The 22486-nt window shown below is 37.3% G+C and overlaps 1 protein-coding gene across 1 annotated transcript; it reads left to right on the top strand.

The window, feature by feature from the left end:
• The first annotated feature begins 356 nt into the window (after positions 1-356).
• LOC128870575 (uncharacterized) lies at positions 357-7265 on the top strand. Its single transcript, XM_054113226.1, has 2 exons — positions 357-943; positions 5966-7265. The coding sequence occupies exons 1-2, from the start codon at positions 930-932 to the stop codon at positions 7263-7265; spliced, it is 1314 nt and encodes a 437-aa protein (XP_053969201.1). The 5' UTR covers positions 357-929.
• The last annotated feature ends 15221 nt before the right edge of the window (positions 7266-22486 follow it).

Here is a 22486-nt window from a genome sequence, read left to right as displayed (position 1 = left end):
TGAAATTGTCACTGAAAATATTTTAGTTTTTAAATGTCGAAGAGCTGAATAAAACGTTTATGAAATAAAGAAAATTCGAAAGGCCATTTCCTTTCAGGTCAGAAGCGGGATACTGACTCCTATTTTTTTTGTATGAATGCGCATAAATTCGTGCTTTGTTATGCGCGTTGGCAAGATGCATATATGGCGTAGTGTATAAAATACATGCGACGGTCGTGGGAAAAAAACTATGAGCAGATTAATACGTGCGTGTTAATGTGTGGAAAGCGAGAGTTGAAAGGGAGCAAGGAACAAGCAGATATACAAAAAAACGAGTGGTGCAAGCGTGTACGAATGTACAAGTTAACACGCGCTACATTTATTTTCTCTTTTTCCTTTTCTTTTGCTTTACTTAATTGTAATTTAATAAGACAAACAAGTTGTAGACATTAGGTAAGCAATTTATTTCTTAAGCGTGCCGGAAATGCAAGTAACAGAATACTGACCTGCAGGCACTAATTGGGCAATTCTTTCCAAAGAATTAAAAATGCAATACTTGCATTAATATTGTAAAACTTAGTATAATTAATTGAATTGTAAAAATAAATTTTCAGTCTAAAACTGGAGTCCAATAAAGCGGTGCATTAGCTCCGATCTTTTTTTAAAAACTCAATTCGACTTTCGAATTAAAAACTGGCGCCCGAGCAGGGACCAGTCGCGAAAAAGTGTAAAGTGTTTAAAAGTGTCTGTGAAAGGAAGAAATTAAAAGTTGACTTCCCAACGGCACCAACCCTACTTTCCGACTGGTCATCAGGATTTCCAGCAGACTCAGGCTCTCTTGTGTTCGTCCGGAGACCACCTCGCATAGAAGTGTTGCAGCAGGAGCCGCAGTAGGTCTAACCGACCAAAAAGGAATACATCCGTGCAGCCAGCGAGGGAAGAGTAGTTCAATGCTACTCCTACTGTAAGTTAGCGTATTTAACTAAAAACATTAAGTTAAATTAAACCTTTTTAAATTTACAAAATAATAAAATTAATAACTTGAGACATTAAATAAGAAGTGAGTTATTACATTAAGTGAAATTAAACCTTTTTAAATTTACAAAATAATAAAATTAATAACTTGAGACATTAAATAAGAAGTGAGTTATTACATTAAGTGAAATTAAACCTTTTTAAATTTACAAAATAATAAAATTAACAACTAGAGATATTAAATAAGAAGTGAGTTATTACATTAAGTGAAATTAAACCTTTTTAAATTTACAAAATAATAAAATTAATAACTAGAGATATTAAATAAGAAGTGATCCATTGTGTATTCCAATATATTTTAACTAATTTTTCGCATAGGTACGAAAAGCGTGTTCTAATTTGAACTATAGAAAATATTTAATCGACAAAAAATAAAGCGTAATAAAAATAATTTGAAAGTTAGGAATAAGATAAAGAAATCCAATTCTGGATCAAGACAAAATCTAAATACAAGTTAATTTTGACATTTCCGTTATTTAAATTATAAGGCGTAAATAATCGTGTCCAATTGCGAAGATGAGTAATCCAAGCAATCTGATAAGACCACCGGTTCTAGGGCAAATCCCTCCGGGTGCAAATCTCCAAAACGAAGAAAATAGGGGCATAGTTAGGCAAATAACAGAAGTGGTCAATAGAATACTAGACGACAGGTTAGCAGTTAGGAACGTTATAGAGGTAGACGAACCTGTTAACATAGGACCCCAAGGAATCAGTGAACTCGACAAAATTCCTGATGTTGTGCGTTCTTTGCGAGAATTTGCAGGGGACCCAGGTGAATTCGGATCCTGGAAGAAAAGTGTCGATAGAGTTCTACAACTATACGAGCCAATGCGAGGCTCACATAAATACTTTGGTATCTTAAACACCATACGAAACAAAATTACAGGCCAAGCGGACATTGTGCTGGAGTCCTACAGCACACCCTTAAATTGGACCGCGATTTCACGTTGTCTCACAACGCATTACGGCGACAAACGAGACCTAGGTACTTTAGAGTACCAAATGGCCTCACTGACTCAGGGAAATCTAACCATACACGAATATTATCAGAAGGTTTATTCAAACCTTTCTCTGATCCTGAACAAAATTTCTTGTTTAGAAGCCGGATCAGAACCCCGGAAACTTCTTGTAGACACGTATAGAAACAAAGCGTTGGATACCTTCGTTAGAGGTCTCAATGGTGACCTTCCGAGACTCCTAGGGATAAGAGAACCAACAGACCTTCCAGAGGCTCTGCAATTATGCCTCAAATTGGAGAATCAAACCTACCGAGCAAATATCGTCAGTAGGAAACCACCTGTAAATCTACGAAGGAATTTCCCCCCACATCCCCACGCCGCACCGAAACCGTTTTACCCACACCTTGCCCATTGGAATCAACCAATGCAGAGACAAACACTCCCACCCTCCTATATCCCACCTCAACAACAAGGGCACTGGCAAAGACCCCAGAATTTTTTCCCACAACAACAAAACTTCAATTCTCAACCTCGACACCTGCCACCACCTAGACCTTTTGCACCAAAGCCTATGCCAAGACCTGAACCAATGGACATCGACCAGAGCATGCAGACGAAAAGGGTCAATTACATTAACAGGCCACCACAAAACCTAGCATTTCACGGGAAAAGGCCACCACCTCCCCAGCGAGATATGGAAAAAAGACAACGAAACTTTAACATAGAAGCGGAACAATGCAACAGCGTTGCATACCGACAAGATTTGGAATATGCAAACCAACACGACGAAATTAGACAAGACAATTATAACGTGCGAGAAACTCTCGAACAGTACGGTACAGACGACAATGCTGCAGAGGATTTTTCGGACATCCATTTTTTAGATTAGCAAACTCCTCACTTCCATATTTTGAATGTAAAACGAAGGAAGGAGGAATTTTAAAAATATTGATCGATACGGGCTCAAACAACAATTATATGCAACCCTCTATTGTACCAAATTCCCTCCCAAATGACCAACCCTTGTTTGCTAACACTATAGCTGGAAAAATAAAAATTACGCACCACACCAACGTTAGTCTATTCGGAATACCCGATCTAAAAATTAAATTTTTTTTGTTACCCTCCTTAAAGTCATTCCACGGCATCTTAGGCAATGACAGCCTCAAGCAACTTTCGGCGGTAATCCACATAAAATACAATTATATGACAATACAAGATAGAGTCAGGATTAAAATAAAACAGCAAACCATACAATCGATTAACGCAATAGACATACAGACCGACCACTTAAATGACAGACAGAAGACCACACTTAACGCAATTGCGAAGAATTTTCCCAAACTTTTTACCGAACCTGAAGAAAGACTGACATACACTACGAAAGTACAAGGAAGCATAAGGACGTCCACGGACACACCAATATACACCAAATTTTATCCGTACCCTATGTCACTGAAAGTGGAAGTAGAGAAACAAATCAAAGACTTGCTACAAAATGGTATAATAAGACCTTCAAGGTCTCCATACAATTCACCTGTATGGATAGTACCAAAAAAACCAGACACTTCAGGAGAGAAGAAATTTCGCATGGTAATTGACTATCGAAAATTGAACCTAGTAACTATATCGGACAGATATCCTATACCCGAAATAAACGGAGTACTAGCACATCTAGGAAGAAATAAATACTTCTCAGTACTCGATTTAAAGAGCGGCTTCCACCAGATTCCTCTAAAGGAATCGGATATAGAGAAGACAGCTTTTTCGGTAAATCACGGTAAATACGAATTTACCCGGCTACCTTTCGGTCTCAAGAACGCTCCTTCAATTTTTCAAAGAGCTCTTGACGACATCTTAAGGAACCATATAGGAAAGAGATGTTACGTGTACATCGACGACATCATAATATTTAGTAAAGATCAGGAAACCCACTTTAATGACATCCAACAAATCTTCGATACGTTAGAAAAAGCAAATCTAAAAGTACAACTTGACAAATGTCAATTCCTAAAAACAGAAGTGGAATTTTTAGGATTTATAATATCCGAAAAAGGCCTCAAAACAAATCCACAAAAAACCGACGCAATAGCAAAGTTTCCAATACCTAAAACTCTAAAAGAACTCCGATCCTTTTTAGGACTTTCAGGGTATTATCGCCGCTTCATCAAAGACTACGCGAAGCTCGCGAAACCCCTTACAGTCCTCTTAAGAGGGGAAGGCGGACGAGTGTCCAAAAATCAATCAAAAAAAGTCATGGTAACCTTCAACAAAGACGCCTTAGATTCCTTCGAGAAACTTAAACGATCACTCATTGGTAAAGACATAATGCTTGCATACCCCGACTACTCTAAAGAATTTGTGCTAACAACAGATGCCTCCAATTACGCAATTGGAGCCGTACTATCGCAAAACGACAAGCCAATAACTTTCATCTCTAGAACTCTTTCTAAAGCCGAAGAGCATTACGCAGCAAACGAAAGAGAAATGCTAGCGATAGTGTGGGCGCTGAATTCCTTGAGAAACTACCTTTACGGTTCCGCGAAGGTTAAAATCGTTACGGATCATCAGCCACTGACTTTCGCCCTAAGCAACAGAAACCACAACAGTAAGATGAAAAGGTGGAAGGCTAGATTAGAAGAGTATGACTACGAGCTAATCTATAAACCAGGAAAAACCAATATTGTGGCCGACGCACTCTCAAGACCGCCACAAGTATCACAAATCAATTCATTGACAGGAACGCAACATAGCGACGAAAGTTCGGCGCACAATCTTATCCCAGCAGTAGAAGGACCTATAAATGCTTTCAAGAACCAAATTTGGCTCCTAAATGGCGACGAAAATAGTTACCAATTCAAAATACCCTTTCCCACATACCATAGACACATTTTTAATCAACAAGATTACGATGAACAAAATCTAATTTCAATTCTTAAACGTTATTTAAATCCCTCCGTAATAAACGGACTTTTTACCTCAGAGCCAATCATGGGAAGAATCCAACGATTATACCCCCTTCATTTTTCTAAATTCAGAATACGTTTTACCCAAACCAAAGTCGAGGACCTTACAGACGAAGCCAGACAGGAAATAGAAATGCTAATATAGAAGAACACAGACGCGCCCATAGGAATGCACAGGAAAATAAAATCCAACTAGTCAGACAATGCAAAATTTGCAAAGAGAATAAATATGACCGGCATCCAAATAAGCCACAGCTGCTTGAAACTCCCATTCCGAAATATCCCGGTGAAATAGTGCATATTGACATTTATAACACAGAGAAAAATCTAGTTCTTACTGCAGTCGACAAATTTTCCAAATATGCCCAAGCTAGAGTAATAAAAAGCAGAGCTTCAGAAGATATTAGGGAACCTCTGAGACAGATAATTTTTGCATTCGGCGTACCAAAAATGATAGTAGTAGACAACGAAAAAGCATTAAACTCAGCCTCCTTATGTTTTATGTTGGAGGATCAACTTGGAATAGAAATCTACAAGACACCTCCTTACACAAGCACAGTAAACGGGCAGGTGGAACGATTCCACTCAACCCTCTCAGAAATTGCGCGCTGCCTAAAGGCGGAACGAATCCATAGAACATTCCTAGAAATTTTGGACAGATCGGTATACGAGTACAATTGCACAGTCCACTCGACAACAGGGAAGAAACCGATAGAAATATTTTTTGGACGCAGGGTCTCTACAAATCCTGACCAGTACGAGAAGGCCCGGCAGGAAAATATCGAAGCACTTAGGAAAAAACAAGCAAAAGACTTAGAAGTGCACAATCGGAAGAGGACCCCAATGAAAACATATTTGCCAGGTGACATTATTTACGTGCGAATAAATAAAAGACTAGGCTCAAAACTTACTAACAGATACAAAAAGGAAATAGTAAAGGAAGACAAATCTAGTGTAGTTATAACAGAAAATGACCGAACCGTACACAAGAGTAATATTAGAACTTAACGCATCTATTGCTTTCAGATTAATAATACCACTCGCCACAGGCGAGTTCCGTATCCTCGATTATACAAACTCACAACTTGCAACCTTTAATACAGGATGGACCAAAATCCAAAATGGCACCTACAAAATTATACATACAATAGACACGGACGAATACCAAAGGACTTTGAACGAACTCAACTCCACGATAAGACACAAAATAACTCCCGACAATTCCTTACTCCCCTTCTTGCTCCATGAAATGTCCGAAATACAAAGTTTCCTAAGTAGATTAAAGCCAAAGGTAAACAAGAGATCCATAAACGCAATTGGTACCGCCTGGAAATGGCTCACAGGGAGCCCGGATCACGAAGATCTCGTTATGTTAGAAAATCATATTAACAATTTACTTGAAAATAACAATAACCAATTAATAATAAATAGAGCAATGAGCGGAAGAATAAATAATATAACGGAAGTGTCAAATAAAATATTTAAAATATTAAAAGATAAGGAAGATGTTCAGCATGATATGGCTGTAAACATTAAATTTAAGCTACAATTAATAAAAGATGAAATCATAAATATCAATTATGCAATACATTGGGCCAAAGTTGGCATTGTAAATTCATATATATTTTCTAACGTTGAAATGAAACTAATAAAAGAAATTATTGAGAAAAATAATATTCCCTTCACTAATATAGAAGAGGCATTTGAATTCAGTAACGTTAAGATAGCCTCTAGTAATTCTAAGATTGTATACTTAATTGAAATCCCAATAACTGACAACAATTTATGTGAATCCCTATTAATAAAAGCAATAAAGAAAGGTAATAGATTATATAAAATACCATTTGAAAAAATTATAAGATGTCAAAATAAAATCTTTGGAAAGAAAAGCAACTGTAAAGAACATAATGAAATTAAAATTTGTACAAAGGAAAATATTGTAGACATCAGTAACTCCACATGCATTCCTCATCTACTCAAAAGCCGATCGCCTAGCTGCATTACGATTAACAACCAACACATTCCCACTGTCCTAGAAGTCCTCCCAGGAATAATACTTTTAAATCGATTTAACGACACCGTTCACATCGACAAGGAGAAGATTAACTTAACTGGATCATTCGCAATCCAGTACCACAACTCCACCATTATAATAAACAACCAAACATTTCTGTCTAAAGAAATCTCCAGCGGAAAACCCCTTCCTGCAGTTCTACAACCAAATGCAACACTTACGGCCGAAGAAGAATTACTAAGCCTGGAAATGATGAAAGAACTTCACCTAAAAAACATAAACTATATCGAGACTCTAAAAATAAAGGATTAACAACATCAATAGTCAATTTTGGGATATCTGGTATAACTTTAACTCTAATGGCAATCGGGGTACTAAAACTAACTTCAACGAAAGGCCCAAAGCAAGGGGCCAAACACGTCTCCGAATTTTTCAAAAGGGCCCCATTACAAGAGGTAACAGTTAAAAATTTCCAACAACCCGAACCACATCCTGAAGATTATCCTACTCAGACGCACGAGGACGTTCGTTTTTAAATGCGGAGGAGTTAACACGCGCTACATTTATTTTCTCTTTTTCCTTTTCTTTTGCTTTACTTAATTGTAATTTAATAAGACAAACAAGTTGTAGACATTAGGTAAGCAATTTATTTCTTAAGCGTGCCGGAAATGCAAGTAACAGAATACTGACCTGCAGGCACTAATTGGGCAATTCTTTCCAAAGAATTAAAAATGCAATACTTGCATTAATATTGTAAAACTTAGTATAATTAATTGAATTGTAAAAATAAATTTTCAGTCTAAAACTGGAGTCCAATAAAGCGGTGCATTAGCTCCGATCTTTTTTTAAAAACTCAATTCGACTTTCGAATTAAAAACTGGCGCCCGAGCAGGGACCAGTCGCGAAAAAGTGTAAAGTGTTTAAAAGTGTCTGTGAAAGGAAGAAATTAAAAGTTGACTTCCCAACGGCACCAACCCTACTTTCCGACTGGTCATCAGGATTTCCAGCAGACTCAGGCTCTCTTGTGTTCGTCCGGAGACCACCTCGCATAGAAGTGTTGCAGCAGGAGCCGCAGTAGGTCTAACCGACCAAAAAGGAATACATCCGTGCAGCCAGCGAGGGAAGAGTAGTTCAATGCTACTCCTACTGTAAGTTAGCGTATTTAACTAAAAACATTAAGTTAAATTAAACCTTTTTAAATTTACAAAATAATAAAATTAATAACTTGAGACATTAAATAAGAAGTGAGTTATTACATTAAGTGAAATTAAACCTTTTTAAATTTACAAAATAATAAAATTAATAACTTGAGACATTAAATAAGAAGTGAGTTATTACATTAAGTGAAATTAAACCTTTTTAAATTTACAAAATAATAAAATTAACAACTAGAGATATTAAATAAGAAGTGAGTTATTACATTAAGTGAAATTAAACCTTTTTAAATTTACAAAATAATAAAATTAATAACTAGAGATATTAAATAAGAAGTGATCCATTGTGTATTCCAATATATTTTAACTAATTTTTCGCATAGGTACGAAAAGCGTGTTCTAATTTGAACTATAGAAAATATTTAATCGACAAAAAATAAAGCGTAATAAAAATAATTTGAAAGTTAGGAATAAGATAAAGAAATCCAATTCTGGATCAAGACAAAATCTAAATACAAGTTAATTTTGACATTTCCGTTATTTAAATTATAAGGCGTAAATAATCGTGTCCAATTGCGAAGATGAGTAATCCAAGCAATCTGATAAGACCACCGGTTCTAGGGCAAATCCCTCCGGGTGCAAATCTCCAAAACGAAGAAAATAGGGGCATAGTTAGGCAAATAACAGAAGTGGTCAATAGAATACTAGACGACAGGTTAGCAGTTAGGAACGTTATAGAGGTAGACGAACCTGTTAACATAGGACCCCAAGGAATCAGTGAACTCGACAAAATTCCTGATGTTGTGCGTTCTTTGCGAGAATTTGCAGGGGACCCAGGTGAATTCGGATCCTGGAAGAAAAGTGTCGATAGAGTTCTACAACTATACGAGCCAATGCGAGGCTCACATAAATACTTTGGTATCTTAAACACCATACGAAACAAAATTACAGGCCAAGCGGACATTGTGCTGGAGTCCTACAGCACACCCTTAAATTGGACCGCGATTTCACGTTGTCTCACAACGCATTACGGCGACAAACGAGACCTAGGTACTTTAGAGTACCAAATGGCCTCACTGACTCAGGGAAATCTAACCATACACGAATATTATCAGAAGGTTTATTCAAACCTTTCTCTGATCCTGAACAAAATTTCTTGTTTAGAAGCCGGATCAGAACCCCGGAAACTTCTTGTAGACACGTATAGAAACAAAGCGTTGGATACCTTCGTTAGAGGTCTCAATGGTGACCTTCCGAGACTCCTAGGGATAAGAGAACCAACAGACCTTCCAGAGGCTCTGCAATTATGCCTCAAATTGGAGAATCAAACCTACCGAGCAAATATCGTCAGTAGGAAACCACCTGTAAATCTACGAAGGAATTTCCCCCCACAGCCCCACGCCGCACCGAAACCGTTTTACCCACACCTTGCCCATTGGAATCAACCAATGCAGAGACAAACACTCCCACCCTCCTATATCCCACCTCAACAACAAGGGCACTGGCAAAGACCCCAGAATTTTTTCCCACAACAACAAAACTTCAATTCTCAACCTCGACACCTGCCACCACCTAGACCTTTTGCACCAAAGCCTATGCCAAGACCTGAACCAATGGACATCGACCAGAGCATGCAGACGAAAAGGGTCAATTACATTAACAGGCCACCACAAAACCTAGCATTTCACGGGAAAAGGCCACCACCTCCCCAGCAAGATATGGAAAAAAGACAACGAAACTTTAACATAGAAGCGGAACAATGCAACAGCGTTGCATACCGACAAGATTTGGAATATGCAAACCAACACGACGAAATTAGACAAGACAATTATAACGTGCGAGAAACTCTCGAACAGTACGGTACAGACGACAATGCTGCAGAGGATTTTTCGGACATCCATTTTTTAGATTAGCAAACTCCTCACTTCCATATTTTGAATGTAAAACGAAGGAAGGAGGAATTTTAAAAATATTGATCGATACGGGCTCAAACAACAATTATATGCAACCCTCTATTGTACCAAATTCCCTCCCAAATGACTAACCCTTTTTTGCTAACACTATAGCTGGAAAAATAAAAATTACGCACCACACCAACGTTAGTCTATTCGGAATACCCGATCTAAAAATTAAATTTTTTTTGTTACCCTCCTTAAAGTCATTCCACGGCATCTTAGGCAATGACAGCCTCAAGCAACTTTCGGCGGTAATCCACATAAAATACAATTATATGACAATACAAGATAGAGTCAGGATTAAAATAAAACAGCAAACCATACAATCGATTAACGCAATAGACATACAGACCGACCACCTAAATGACAGACAGAAGACCACACTTAACGCAATTGCGAAGAATTTTCCCAAACTTTTTACCGAACCTGAAGAAAGACTGACATACACTACGAAAGTACAAGGAAGCATAAGGACGTCCACGGACACACCAATATACACCAAATTTTATCCGTACCCTATGTCACTGAAAGTGGAAGTAGAGAAACAAATCAAAGACTTGCTACAAAATGGTATAATAAGACCTTCAAGGTCTCCATACAATTCACCTGTATGGATAGTACCAAAAAAACCAGACACTTCAGGAGAGAAGAAATTTCGCATGGTAATTGACTATCGAAAATTGAACCTAGTAACTATATCGGACAGATATCCTATACCCGAAATAAACGGAGTACTAGCACATCTAGGAAGAAATAAATACTTCTCAGTACTCGATTTAAAGAGCGGCTTCCACCAGATTCCTCTAAAGGAATCGGATATAGAGAAGACAGCTTTTTCGGTAAATCACGGTAAATACGAATTTACCCGGCTACCTTTCGGTCTCAAGAACGCTCCTTCAATTTTTCAAAGAGCTCTTGACGACATCTTAAGGAACCATATAGGAAAGAGATGTTACGTGTACATCGACGACATCATAATATTTAGTAAAGATCAGGAAACCCACTTTAATGACATCCAACAAATCTTCGATACGTTAGAAAAAGCAAATCTAAAAGTACAACTTGACAAATGTCAATTCCTAAAAACAGAAGTGGAATTTTTAGGATTTATAATATCCGAAAAAGGCCTCAAAACAAATCCACAAAAAACCGACGCAATAGCAAAGTTTCCAATACCTAAAACTCTAAAAGAACTCCGATCCTTTTTAGGACTTTCAGGGTATTATCGCCGCTTCATCAAAGACTACGCGAAGCTCGCGAAACCCCTTACAGTCCTCTTAAGAGGGGAAGGCGGACGAGTGTCCAAAAATCAATCAAAAAAAGTCATGGTAACCTTCAACAAAGACGCCTTAGATTCCTTCGAGAAACTTAAACGATCACTCATTGGTAAAGACATAATGCTTGCATACCCCGACTACTCTAAAGAATTTGTGCTAACAACAGATGCCTCCAATTACGCAATTGGAGCCGTACTATCGCAAAACGACAAGCCAATAACTTTCATCTCTAGAACTCTTTCTAAAGCCGAAGAGCATTACGCAGCAAACGAAAGAGAAATGCTAGCGATAGTGTGGGCGCTGAATTCCTTGAGAAACTACCTTTACGGTTCCGCGAAGGTTAAAATCGTTACGGATCATCAGCCACTGACTTTCGCCCTAAGCAACAGAAACCACAACAGTAAGATGAAAAGGTGGAAGGCTAGATTAGAAGAGTATGACTACGAGCTAATCTATAAACCAGGAAAAACCAATATTGTGGCCGACGCACTCTCAAGACCGCCACAAGTATCACAAATCAATTCATTGACAGGAACGCAACATAGCGACGAAAGTTCGGCGCACAATCTTATCCCAGCAGTAGAAGGACCTATAAATGCTTTCAAGAACCAAATTTGGCTCCTAAATGGCGACGAAAATAGTTACCAATTCAAAATACCCTTTCCCACATACCATAGACACATTTTTAATCAACAAGATTACGATGAACAAAATCTAATTTCAATTCTTAAACGTTATTTAAATCCCTCCGTAATAAACGGACTTTTTACCTCAGAGCCAATCATGGGAAGAATCCAACGATTATACCCCCTTCATTTTTCTAAATTCAGAATACGTTTTACCCAAACCAAAGTCGAGGACCTTACAGACGAAGCCAGACAGGAAATAGAAATGCTAATATAGAAGAACACAGACGCGCCCATAGGAATGCACAGGAAAATAAAATCCAACTAGTCAGACAATGCAAAATTTGCAAAGAGAATAAATATGACCGGCATCCAAATAAGCCACAGCTGCTTGAAACTCCCATTCCGAAATATCCCGGTGAAATAGTGCATATTGACATTTATAACACAGAGAAAAATCTAGTTCTTACTGCAGTCGACAAATTTTCCAAATATGCCCAAGCTAGAGTAATAAAAAGCAGAGCTTCAGAAGATATTAGGGAACCTCTGAGACAGATAATTTTTGCATTCGGCGTACCAAAAATGATAGTAGTAGACAACGAAAAAGCATTAAACTCAGCCTCCTTATGTTTTATGTTGGAGGATCAACTTGGAATAGAAATCTACAAGACACCTCCTTACACAAGCACAGTAAACGGGCAGGTGGAACGATTCCACTCAACCCTCTCAGAAATTGCGCGCTGCCTAAAGGCGGAACGAATCCATAGAACATTCCTAGAAATTTTGGACAGATCGGTATACGAGTACAATTGCACAGTCCACTCGACAACAGGGAAGAAACCGATAGAAATATTTTTTGGACGCAGGGTCTCTACAAATCCTGACCAGTACGAGAAGGCCCGGCAGGAAAATATCGAAGCACTTAGGAAAAAACAAGCAAAAGACTTAGAAGTGCACAATCGGAAGAGGACCCCAATGAAAACATATTTGCCAGGTGACATTATTTACGTGCGAATAAATAAAAGACTAGGCTCAAAACTTACTAACAGATACAAAAAGGAAATAGTAAAGGAAGACAAATCTAGTGTAGTTATAACAGAAAATGACCGAACCGTACAAAAGAGTAATATTAGAACTTAACGCATCTATTGCTTTCAGATTAATAATACCACTCGCCACAGGCGAGTTCCGTATCCTCGATTATACAAACTCACAACTTGCAACCTTTAATACAGGATGGACCAAAATCCAAAATGGCACCTACAAAATTATACATACAATAGACACGGACGAATACCAAAGGACTTTGAACGAACTCAACTCCACGATAAGACACAAAATAACTCCCGACAATTCCTTACTCCCCTTCTTGCTCCATGAAATGTCCGAAATACAAAGTTTCCTAAGTAGATTAAAGCCAAAGGTAAACAAGAGATCCATAAACGCAATTGGTACCGCCTGGAAATGGCTCACAGGGAGCCCGGATCACGAAGATCTCGTTATGTTAGAAAATCATATTAACAATTTACTTGAAAATAACAATAACCAATTAATAATAAATAGAGCAATGAGCGGAAGAATAAATAATATAACGGAAGTGTCAAATAAAATATTTAAAATATTAAAAGATAAGGAAGATGTTCAGCATGATATGGCTGTAAACATTAAATTTAAGCTACAATTAATAAAAGATGAAATCATAAATATCAATTATGCAATACATTGGGCCAAAGTTGGCATTGTAAATTCATATATATTTTCTAACGTTGAAATGAAACTAATAAAAGAAATTATTGAGAAAAATAATATTCCCTTCACTAATATAGAAGAGGCATTTGAATTCAGTAACGTTAAGATAGCCTCTAGTAATTCTAAGATTGTATACTTAATTGAAATCCCAATAACTGACAACAATTTATGTGAATCCCTATTAATAAAAGCAATAAAGAAAGGTAATAGATTATATAAAATACCATTTGAAAAAATTATAAGATGTCAAAATAAAATCTTTGGAAAGAAAAGCAACTGTAAAGAACATAATGAAATTAAAATTTGTACAAAGGAAAATATTGTAGACATCAGTAACTCCACATGCATTCCTCATCTACTCAAAAGCCGATCGCCTAGCTGCATTACGATTAACAACCAACACATTCCCACTGTCCTAGAAGTCCTCCCAGGAATAATACTTTTAAATCGATTTAACGACACCGTTCACATCGACAAGGAGAAGATTAACTTAACTGGATCATTCGCAATCCAGTACCACAACTCCACCATTATAATAAACAACCAAACATTTCTGTCTAAAGAAATCTCCAGCGGAAAACCCCTTCCTGCAGTTCTACAACCAAATGCAACACTTACGGCTGAAGAAGAATTACTAAGCCTGGAAATGATGAAAGAACTTCACCTAAAAAACATAAACTATATCGAGACTCTAAAAATAAAGGATTAACAACATCAATAGTCAATTTTGGGATATCTGGTATAACTTTAACTCTAATGGCAATCGGGGTACTAAAACTAACTTCAACGAAAGGCCCAAAGCAAGGGGCCAAACACGTCTCCGAATTTTTCAACAGGGCCCCATTACAAGAGGTAACAGTTAAAAATTTCCAACAACCCGAACCACATCCTGAAGATTATCCTACTCAGACGCACGAGGACGTTCGTTTTTAAATGCGGAGGAGTTAACACGCGCTACATTTATTTTCTCTTTTTCCTTTTCTTTTGCTTTACTTAATTGTAATTTAATAAGACAAACAAGTTGTAGACATTAGGTAAGCAATTTATTTCTTAAGCGTGCCGGAAATGCAAGTAACAGAATACTGACCTGCAGGCACTAATTGGGCAATTCTTTCCAAAGAATTAAAAATGCAATACTTGCATTAATATTGTAAAACTTAGTATAATTAATTGAATTGTAAAAATAAATTTTCAGTCTAAAACTGGAGTCCAATAAAGCGGTGCATTAGCTCCGATCTTTTTTTAAAAACTCAATTCGACTTTCGAATTAAAAACTTACATATTGTGCGGGGAAAATGCCGAAAATAGTGAATTTAAGAGTGGGACAACTTAAAACGCTGCTGCGTGAACGGGAAAAACCTACGACTGGTTCTAAGGCAGAACTAGTCCAGCGGTTATGCGATTTTGAAAACAGTGACGAAATAAATATGGACGAAAGGTGTACAATGCAAGAGCAAATTAACGAGTTGCGGGAAATGATGCAAGGCATCACTACTTTGTTGCAACAACAAAGCCGTGAGCAACGACCAAGTGTAGAACAAACGGCCGCGAGTGTAGAAACTGCAACTACCCCGGTATCAATGGTAGATTCTTCGAGTGCAAGGTGTTCGGTGAAAGAGATTGCTGAAACTTTACCTACCTTTGATCCAACGAATGAACTTTCTTTGCCGGTTGAAAAATTTGTAGAACGTGTTAATCAAGCGCATAGTGCCTATCAGTGGAACGAAAGAAGTTTAATGCTAGCAGTTTTTAGCAAGTTGAAAGGTGTTGCCAAACTATGGTTAGATGCTTCACCAGAGTGTTACTCGAATTGGACAATTTTCGCGGAAAGGTTAATAGAAGAATTCGGTACTAAGCCAAACGAGGCAGAGATACATTACAAAATGAACAGTTCGGTGCGTAAATTTGATGAAAGAGTCATGGAATATTGTTTTCGTATGAGTGCCATTGGGCAGCGATATAATTTGAGTGAATCAGCGATTATAAAATATACGCGGAACGGATTACGAAATCGGGAACTGCAAACGGCAATTGCTCCAATGCGATTTGATTCGATGAGACACTTGCGCGAAACGCTTGACGAGTATGATAAAAATCGTAATAGTACTCCGGGTTTGAAGTTTGAACAAAACAAAAATAGAAACACGAATAATGACGGGAATAAAGGTAGCGCTGAGAATAAAAGTAAAATAAAGTGTTATAATTGTTTTGAAGAAGGTCATATAGCGACCAGATGTTCTAAGCCACTACGAAAAGCGCAGTATGGTGATGGTCAGAAAGTTGACCCGAAGGTTGAGGTTGTGCAGCGTAATAAGAGAAATGCTACAATGACAAACCGTAAAGTCGAGTGCGATGAGGAATTTTGTATTAAACTGGTGTATGTTAAAAATCAAGCAATAAAAGCATTTGTGGACACAGGAAGTGAATGCAGCATGATACGGAAATCATGTGCTGATAAATTCGAAATTGAAACAGAGCCTTGCGTGTTAAAAATAAAGGGCATATGTGGAGGTGCGCGGTATGCAAGTGAGTTGATGAAAACTGAAATAAAAATTGACAGTGTAAAAGTAAATGTAATACTATATATAGTGGATGACGAGTTGTTAACGTCAGATGTATTGCTTGGAAAAGAGATTTTCAATCGGAATATTGTCGCGCACATAAACAGTGGACAATTGAAATTCGAATATCTACCGATCGCGGAAAATCGAGAAACGACGGTATCTGAACGCAAAGTTATAAATGAAAATCAAATAATATGTGGAGAACTTGAAAGTGCGCAGGCGGGAAAGCTATTCAGACTGTTGAACGAGTTCAATGATATATTTGCAAATAATATCAGTGAGATAGGACAGACAAATGCATTATCCATGAAAATTAAGTTAGATACTAATGTACCTATTGTACAAAACCCATACCGTATACCAGAGCCGAAGAAAGTGTTGGTTCAACAGATGATTAGAGAGTTATTAGTTAACGATATAATAGAAACGTCAGAATCTGAATATGCGAGTCCAATTGTACTCGTGAAAAAGAAAAATGGAGAATCGAGATTATGCGTAGATTATCGTAAGGTGAATCAACATACCCGAAAAGAAATTTATCCAATGCCGCATATTGAAGAACAGCTTCACGAAGCAAAACATTATAAATATTTCACAGTATTAGATATGAATAGTGGGTATTATCAGATACCGATACATCCAGATAGTCGTAGATATACTGCGTTCGTAACCACAGAGGGGTTGTATCAATTTAAACGAATGCCGTTTGGGCTAAAGAATGCCCCAGTAGTCTTCCAACGCTTGATGGCAAAGGTAAAAGAACAAACACAGAATGGAGATATGGTGAACTACATGGATGACATTATGATAGGGGGTTCAACTGTCGATGAAATGTTGGCCAAATTGAGGCGTGTACTTGATGCATTACGAGGGCTTAATTTGACTTTGAATTTGAAGAAATGCGAGTTTGCAAAAGAAACAATTGAATTCTTGGGCCATACATTAACTCCAAGCGGAATTAGTCCAGGTACAGCAAAAACAATAGCTATTACAAATTTTTCAATACCTAAGAATGTAACTGAAGTACGACAATTTCTGGGGTTGAGTGGATACTTTAGAAAGTTTGTGGCAGGGTATGCCATTAAATCAGAGCCACTGCGACGTTTACTTTGTAAGGAACAAAATTTTCGATGGGGCGAAGAACAGCAAAGGGCTTTCGATGAGCTGAGGTTGGCGCTGGTGTCCAAACCGGTGATGACGTCATATAGAATTGAAGCCAGGCATGAGATCCATACCGATGCAAGTTCCATTGGATTAGCTGGCGTGTTATTGCAACTTGAAGAAGACGATTGGAAGCCGGTAGTATATTTTAGTCGATCCACGAGCGAAAATGAGAAAAAGTATCATAGTTACGAGTTGGAGACTCTTGCAGTAGTGGAAACATTAGAGCGGTTTAAATATTATGTCTACGGGAAAGAGGTTACTGTAATAACCGACTGCAATGCAATCAAAACAGCAATGGACAAGAAAGAGCTCATCCCGCGCATAGCGCGCTGGTGGCTCAAAGTGCAAGAGTACGACATAAAAATAGAGCATCGTTCCGGTAAGCGGATGGAACATGTCGACGCGTTGAGTAGGTCCCCAGTAGAAGCATCGCGTGAAGTGGACGAAGCGTCCTTGTGTGTTTTGAAAACAGGTATAGACGAGCAGGACTGGTTATTTAGTATGCAGATACAGGATGTTGATGTCAAGCAAATAGTCGATAAAGTGAAGTCAAAAGATATTAAAACGTTAGATGAATACATACTTGAGAATGGTCGATTGTACAAGAAATATGAAGGTGCGAAATTGTGGGTTGTACCAAAGGCACTTCGATCAAAAGTTCTGTATGATTGTCATAATAATGCAGGTCACTTAGGTGTTGACAAAACTATCCAGCGACTACTGAGTTATTTATGGTTTCCAAGGATGAGAAATTATGTCAAATCGTACATCAAGTCGTGTGTAGAATGCGCCTATAACAAAGATCGAGGAGGGCGAAGAGAAGGGGAATACCATTTCGACGATATAGAACCAATTCCGTTCAAGACAGTGCACTTAGATCATTTAGGTCCATTCCCTAAAAGTAAACAGAGAAACGAGCATCTGCTGGTCTTAGTTGATGCCTTTACAAAATTCACAGTCATACGAGCGGTCAAGAGTACCAAGACCAAACCTGTACTAGAAATAATAAACGAAGTTAGTAGTTACGTCGGTATGCCAGCACGAATTGTGACAGACAGAGGTACCGCTTTCACTTCGAAAGAATTCACGAAATATTGCAACGACAACTGTATAAAACACATCAAGAATGCTGTGCGTACTCCCAGAGCAAACGGACACGCAGAACGAGCAAGCAGAACAATTTTGTCAATGCTGTTGCCAATTACCACTGAAGATAGATGTTGGGACGAAAGGTTACGAGAAATACAGTGGGCAATAAACTCAATGAAAAACAAAACTACTACTAAGACACCTCAAGAGCTACTGTTGGGTTATGCCCCCCGAGATGTCCTACAAAACAAAATATTATTAGCAATACAAGACGAACACTGTGCAGTTAACGATACTGATTTGGAAGAGGTCCGACGTACGGCAGCAGTCAAAATCAACGAGGCAAGACAAAAAGCCAAACTCAAATATGACAATCAGCACAATAAACCAACAGTATACAATGTAGATGATTTAGTGCTCGTCGACAATGAACCAATGAGTACCGGGCATTCACGAAAATTAGAGCCACATTACAAAGGACCATTCATAATCACGGCGTCTCTTGGTAATGATCGGTATGTGGTTGAGGACTTGCCAGGTTCACACAGGAAGCAGAGACATTATTCATCGGTGTACGCATCTGATAAGCTGAAATTGTGGTGTAACCTACCACCATGCGACGATATCGAAACAGACGAAGATGAGACTACAGGAGAATCTACGGAACCTGAGCGGGGTCGCACCAGTATGTCAGGAGAGGCCGAGTGTAAGAAAACTCAGTAGGCCATTTCTTTAAGGCCGGAGAAGATTTAATTTTTTGAAATTGTCACTGAAAATATTTTAGTTTTTAAATGTCGAAGAGCTGAATAAAACGTTTATGAAATAAAGAAAATTCGAAAGGCCATTTCCTTTCACAAGTCTCCATTTAGCCTTTCCACTGGCATCAGCCTTCTTTGCTACGATCCATATGGGTGCTGAATATGGGGAATTGCTGTGTCTTATTATTTTATTTTTAAGCATTTCTTGAATTTGCATCTCTACTTCTTTTTATGAATAGAGGGATATCTATAGGATTTAGTAGAGATTGGGATATTACCAGTAGTCCTAATTTGATGTTTAATTGCTGATGTAAAACTCAATTTGGTATTTTCCTGATAGAAAATATCTCAATATTTATTTATGATTGGCCAAAGTTTAGTTTTTTCTTCAAGATTAAGGTACTGAATCCTGATCTGATCTCTTAGTGGTTTGTATTCCTTTTCTTCGATGAATTTGCGTTATCTTCCTCCTGTGTGAATTCGCTGTCTGACTTGGAAGCTAAATCTAATTCTATGTTATTAGAAGGGTTTTTACCTAAAGTTACGTGTTCTTCTGTCTTGTCGCCATCTTTGCTTTTGACAAAAAGAGTTAATATGCGTTCTCCAAATTTAATTGTATTATCCGCATAATTTATGTTTGCTTTTAAAGGCCTTAATAAATCGTTGCCTATTAAACCGTCATAGAAGTCATGGAATTTTGTTATGTAGAACTCGATTACGTCTAGTCCTGTACCGAATTCTTCAAAAGCTTTAATCTTTGCCTTTTCGTTTAAACAGATTTTGTGTTGCAGAAACTTGGTCTAAATTGTCCGTTATTTTGTAGACGGCCATTTTCACTATTTTGTGGGTAGAAATTCGATTTAAATTGTGGTTGGAAATTTCTTCTATTTTGATCGTGCTGTCTTCTATCTGGTTGGTTGTAATTTTGCCTACTGGTAGGGTTGGACCTTTGTGTGTGAGGGTTCTGTTCTAACTTCGTTTTATTGAAATAAGGGAGATTTTCTATCCTCTGGTGGGCATATCCTGTTTCGAATAAGATGTTCATCGCTTCTTCCAAACTGTTTGGGTTTCTACAAGCTAATATTGTCTTCATCGGTTCAGGTATTTTAGATTTAAATACATTTAACGCGGCTCTACAATTATTTTGGGCTGCTAAGTTTAGTCCTCCTTGTTCTTGCCCGAGAACCGAAAGCGTTTTGTTATTTAACCGTCTTAATTTATTTTTTATTTCTTCACAAAATTCTACGCTAGTACTTTTGAAGACTGTTGCCCTGAGTAGATCAAATAAATCGTCGCAGTTTAACCTATCGCCGAAATTATTTTGTAGTACATCCCTTATATCACTCCATGAAATAGCTTGGCAATTGATTTCGACAACTTCTCTAGCTTTTCCTTTCAGTTTGCTTTTCATTAGATCCGAAAAAAGGGATTGTGACAGTTCGTCGTATTGTTGGAGTAACTACTTGAGATCTATTGATTTGTCTGGTAGGTATGAATTCGTCAGTGCTATAACCGTCGTTCGAGTCGAACCCTGAATCAGGAAGGTGTCTAACGGTTTCTAATGTCTCAATTTCTGAATCAGTAAAATAGTCTGATTCGGAGTCACTCATATGTAATGACTTAAACTAGGCTTACTTGCTTAACTAAAAAGGAATATTTGCTTGTTTCTGCTTAATTTCTTAACTTCCTCCTTAATAATTTTCACTTTTCTTTCCTTTTTTTATATTCCTTGTTTCTACTTTAAAACTATTTTCTTCTTTAAATACAGAACATTTTTTTTGTATCTTTTTCTTAAAACTATCTTTCACTTTTTAGTTTGATATTGTTGTGCATTAACTTACTTCTGTATCTTCTGTTATTGTTTAATCTGTTTTAGACGATGTCGTTGTCGCGGAAGTCCTCTCCTCTTAGGTATCTTCTGCTGTTGTTTTTTGTTTTAGATGAATGATTTCTAGATACTGGTGGATACTGGAACTCAATGTCCTTCTGTTGGGCGGAATGAAGTTGTTCTTCGCTTTTTTCCTTTTGTTGGGCGGAATGGAGCTGTTCTTCACCTTTTTCCTTCTGTTGAGCGGAATGAAGCTGTTCTTCGCCTTTTTCACTTTGGTTCTGTAGTAGCAATCCTTTGCTAACTATATTTTCACACACATAAAAAAAAATTTTGAGCTTTTATAGTATCAATCTTTTGCTTATTATATTATCGCACAAAGAAACTATTTTATAGTAGCAATCTTTTGCTTACTGAAAGTTTTGTTTTTTTTTTTCTCACCGTTGCGGCAATCTTTTGCCAGCAATTTCGCAAAAAAGAAAAATTTCAAAGGACCGTATTAAGGGTAAAAACCCACTTATCCTTACTAATCTTTTAAGATAGGATAATTACGGTATCCTACCGACTGCGCCACTTTTAATTTGGGTCCGTTTGCAAGGAAAAAAACCAACGAACTGATTTGTTATTTTAATTTTCACTTTATTTAATTACCAATCTATCTTTAGATGGCTAATTACAGACTGCCAATCTATCTTTAGATGGCTGATTACAGACTAACTAAACTTATTACAATTGTCTTATTTATACCTTTCTTTTTGTGTACCTTGCATATTTGGTCAGCAGGAAATTAAATTATTATTTGCAAATCAATTCTTTGGAATTGTTTTGCTATACAAAAATATTGAAAATATTGGCATGTGCCGGAAATGTAAATTCAGCATTTGTTAAGTAGGTTTAATATTTGTTTAATTAATATGTGATAAAAGTTCTTTAGCAAATTCAGCATTTGCTAAGCAAGTTCAATATTCTTTCGATTAATAAGTGATGAAAGGTTCTTTAGCCATTTCAGCATTTATGATATGTGAAAGGGTGTTGGCATATGCCGGAAATGCAAATTCAGTTAAATTATGAATATTAAGAATTTATTATGCGTATTATATTATGCTTAAGGGTTTTACTATAACAATTCAACTGGTTTATCAGTATGTTCGTAACTAAGCATTCGTTTTTTCCTGGCTATTCTTTTTTCCTTAAATTGAGACTGAATTTCATAAGTACTTTTCTCCACAAATAATGTAGCTTCTGTCACGCTTTTTTCAAATCCTGTATTTCGGAATTCTTGAATCTAGCTACAAAATGAACGTAAAGTATCAATAGCGACATGCAAGTTGACTTGAACCGATTGCCATAGTTTACTTACATTATTTGC

Source organism: Anastrepha ludens, chromosome Y (assembly GCF_028408465.1).
Source record: "Anastrepha ludens isolate Willacy chromosome Y, idAnaLude1.1, whole genome shotgun sequence".
Lineage (NCBI taxonomy): Eukaryota > Metazoa > Arthropoda > Insecta > Diptera > Tephritidae > Anastrepha > Anastrepha ludens.
The sequence above is the reverse complement of the archived record's forward strand: the minus strand, read 5'-3'. Positions and strand labels throughout refer to the sequence as shown.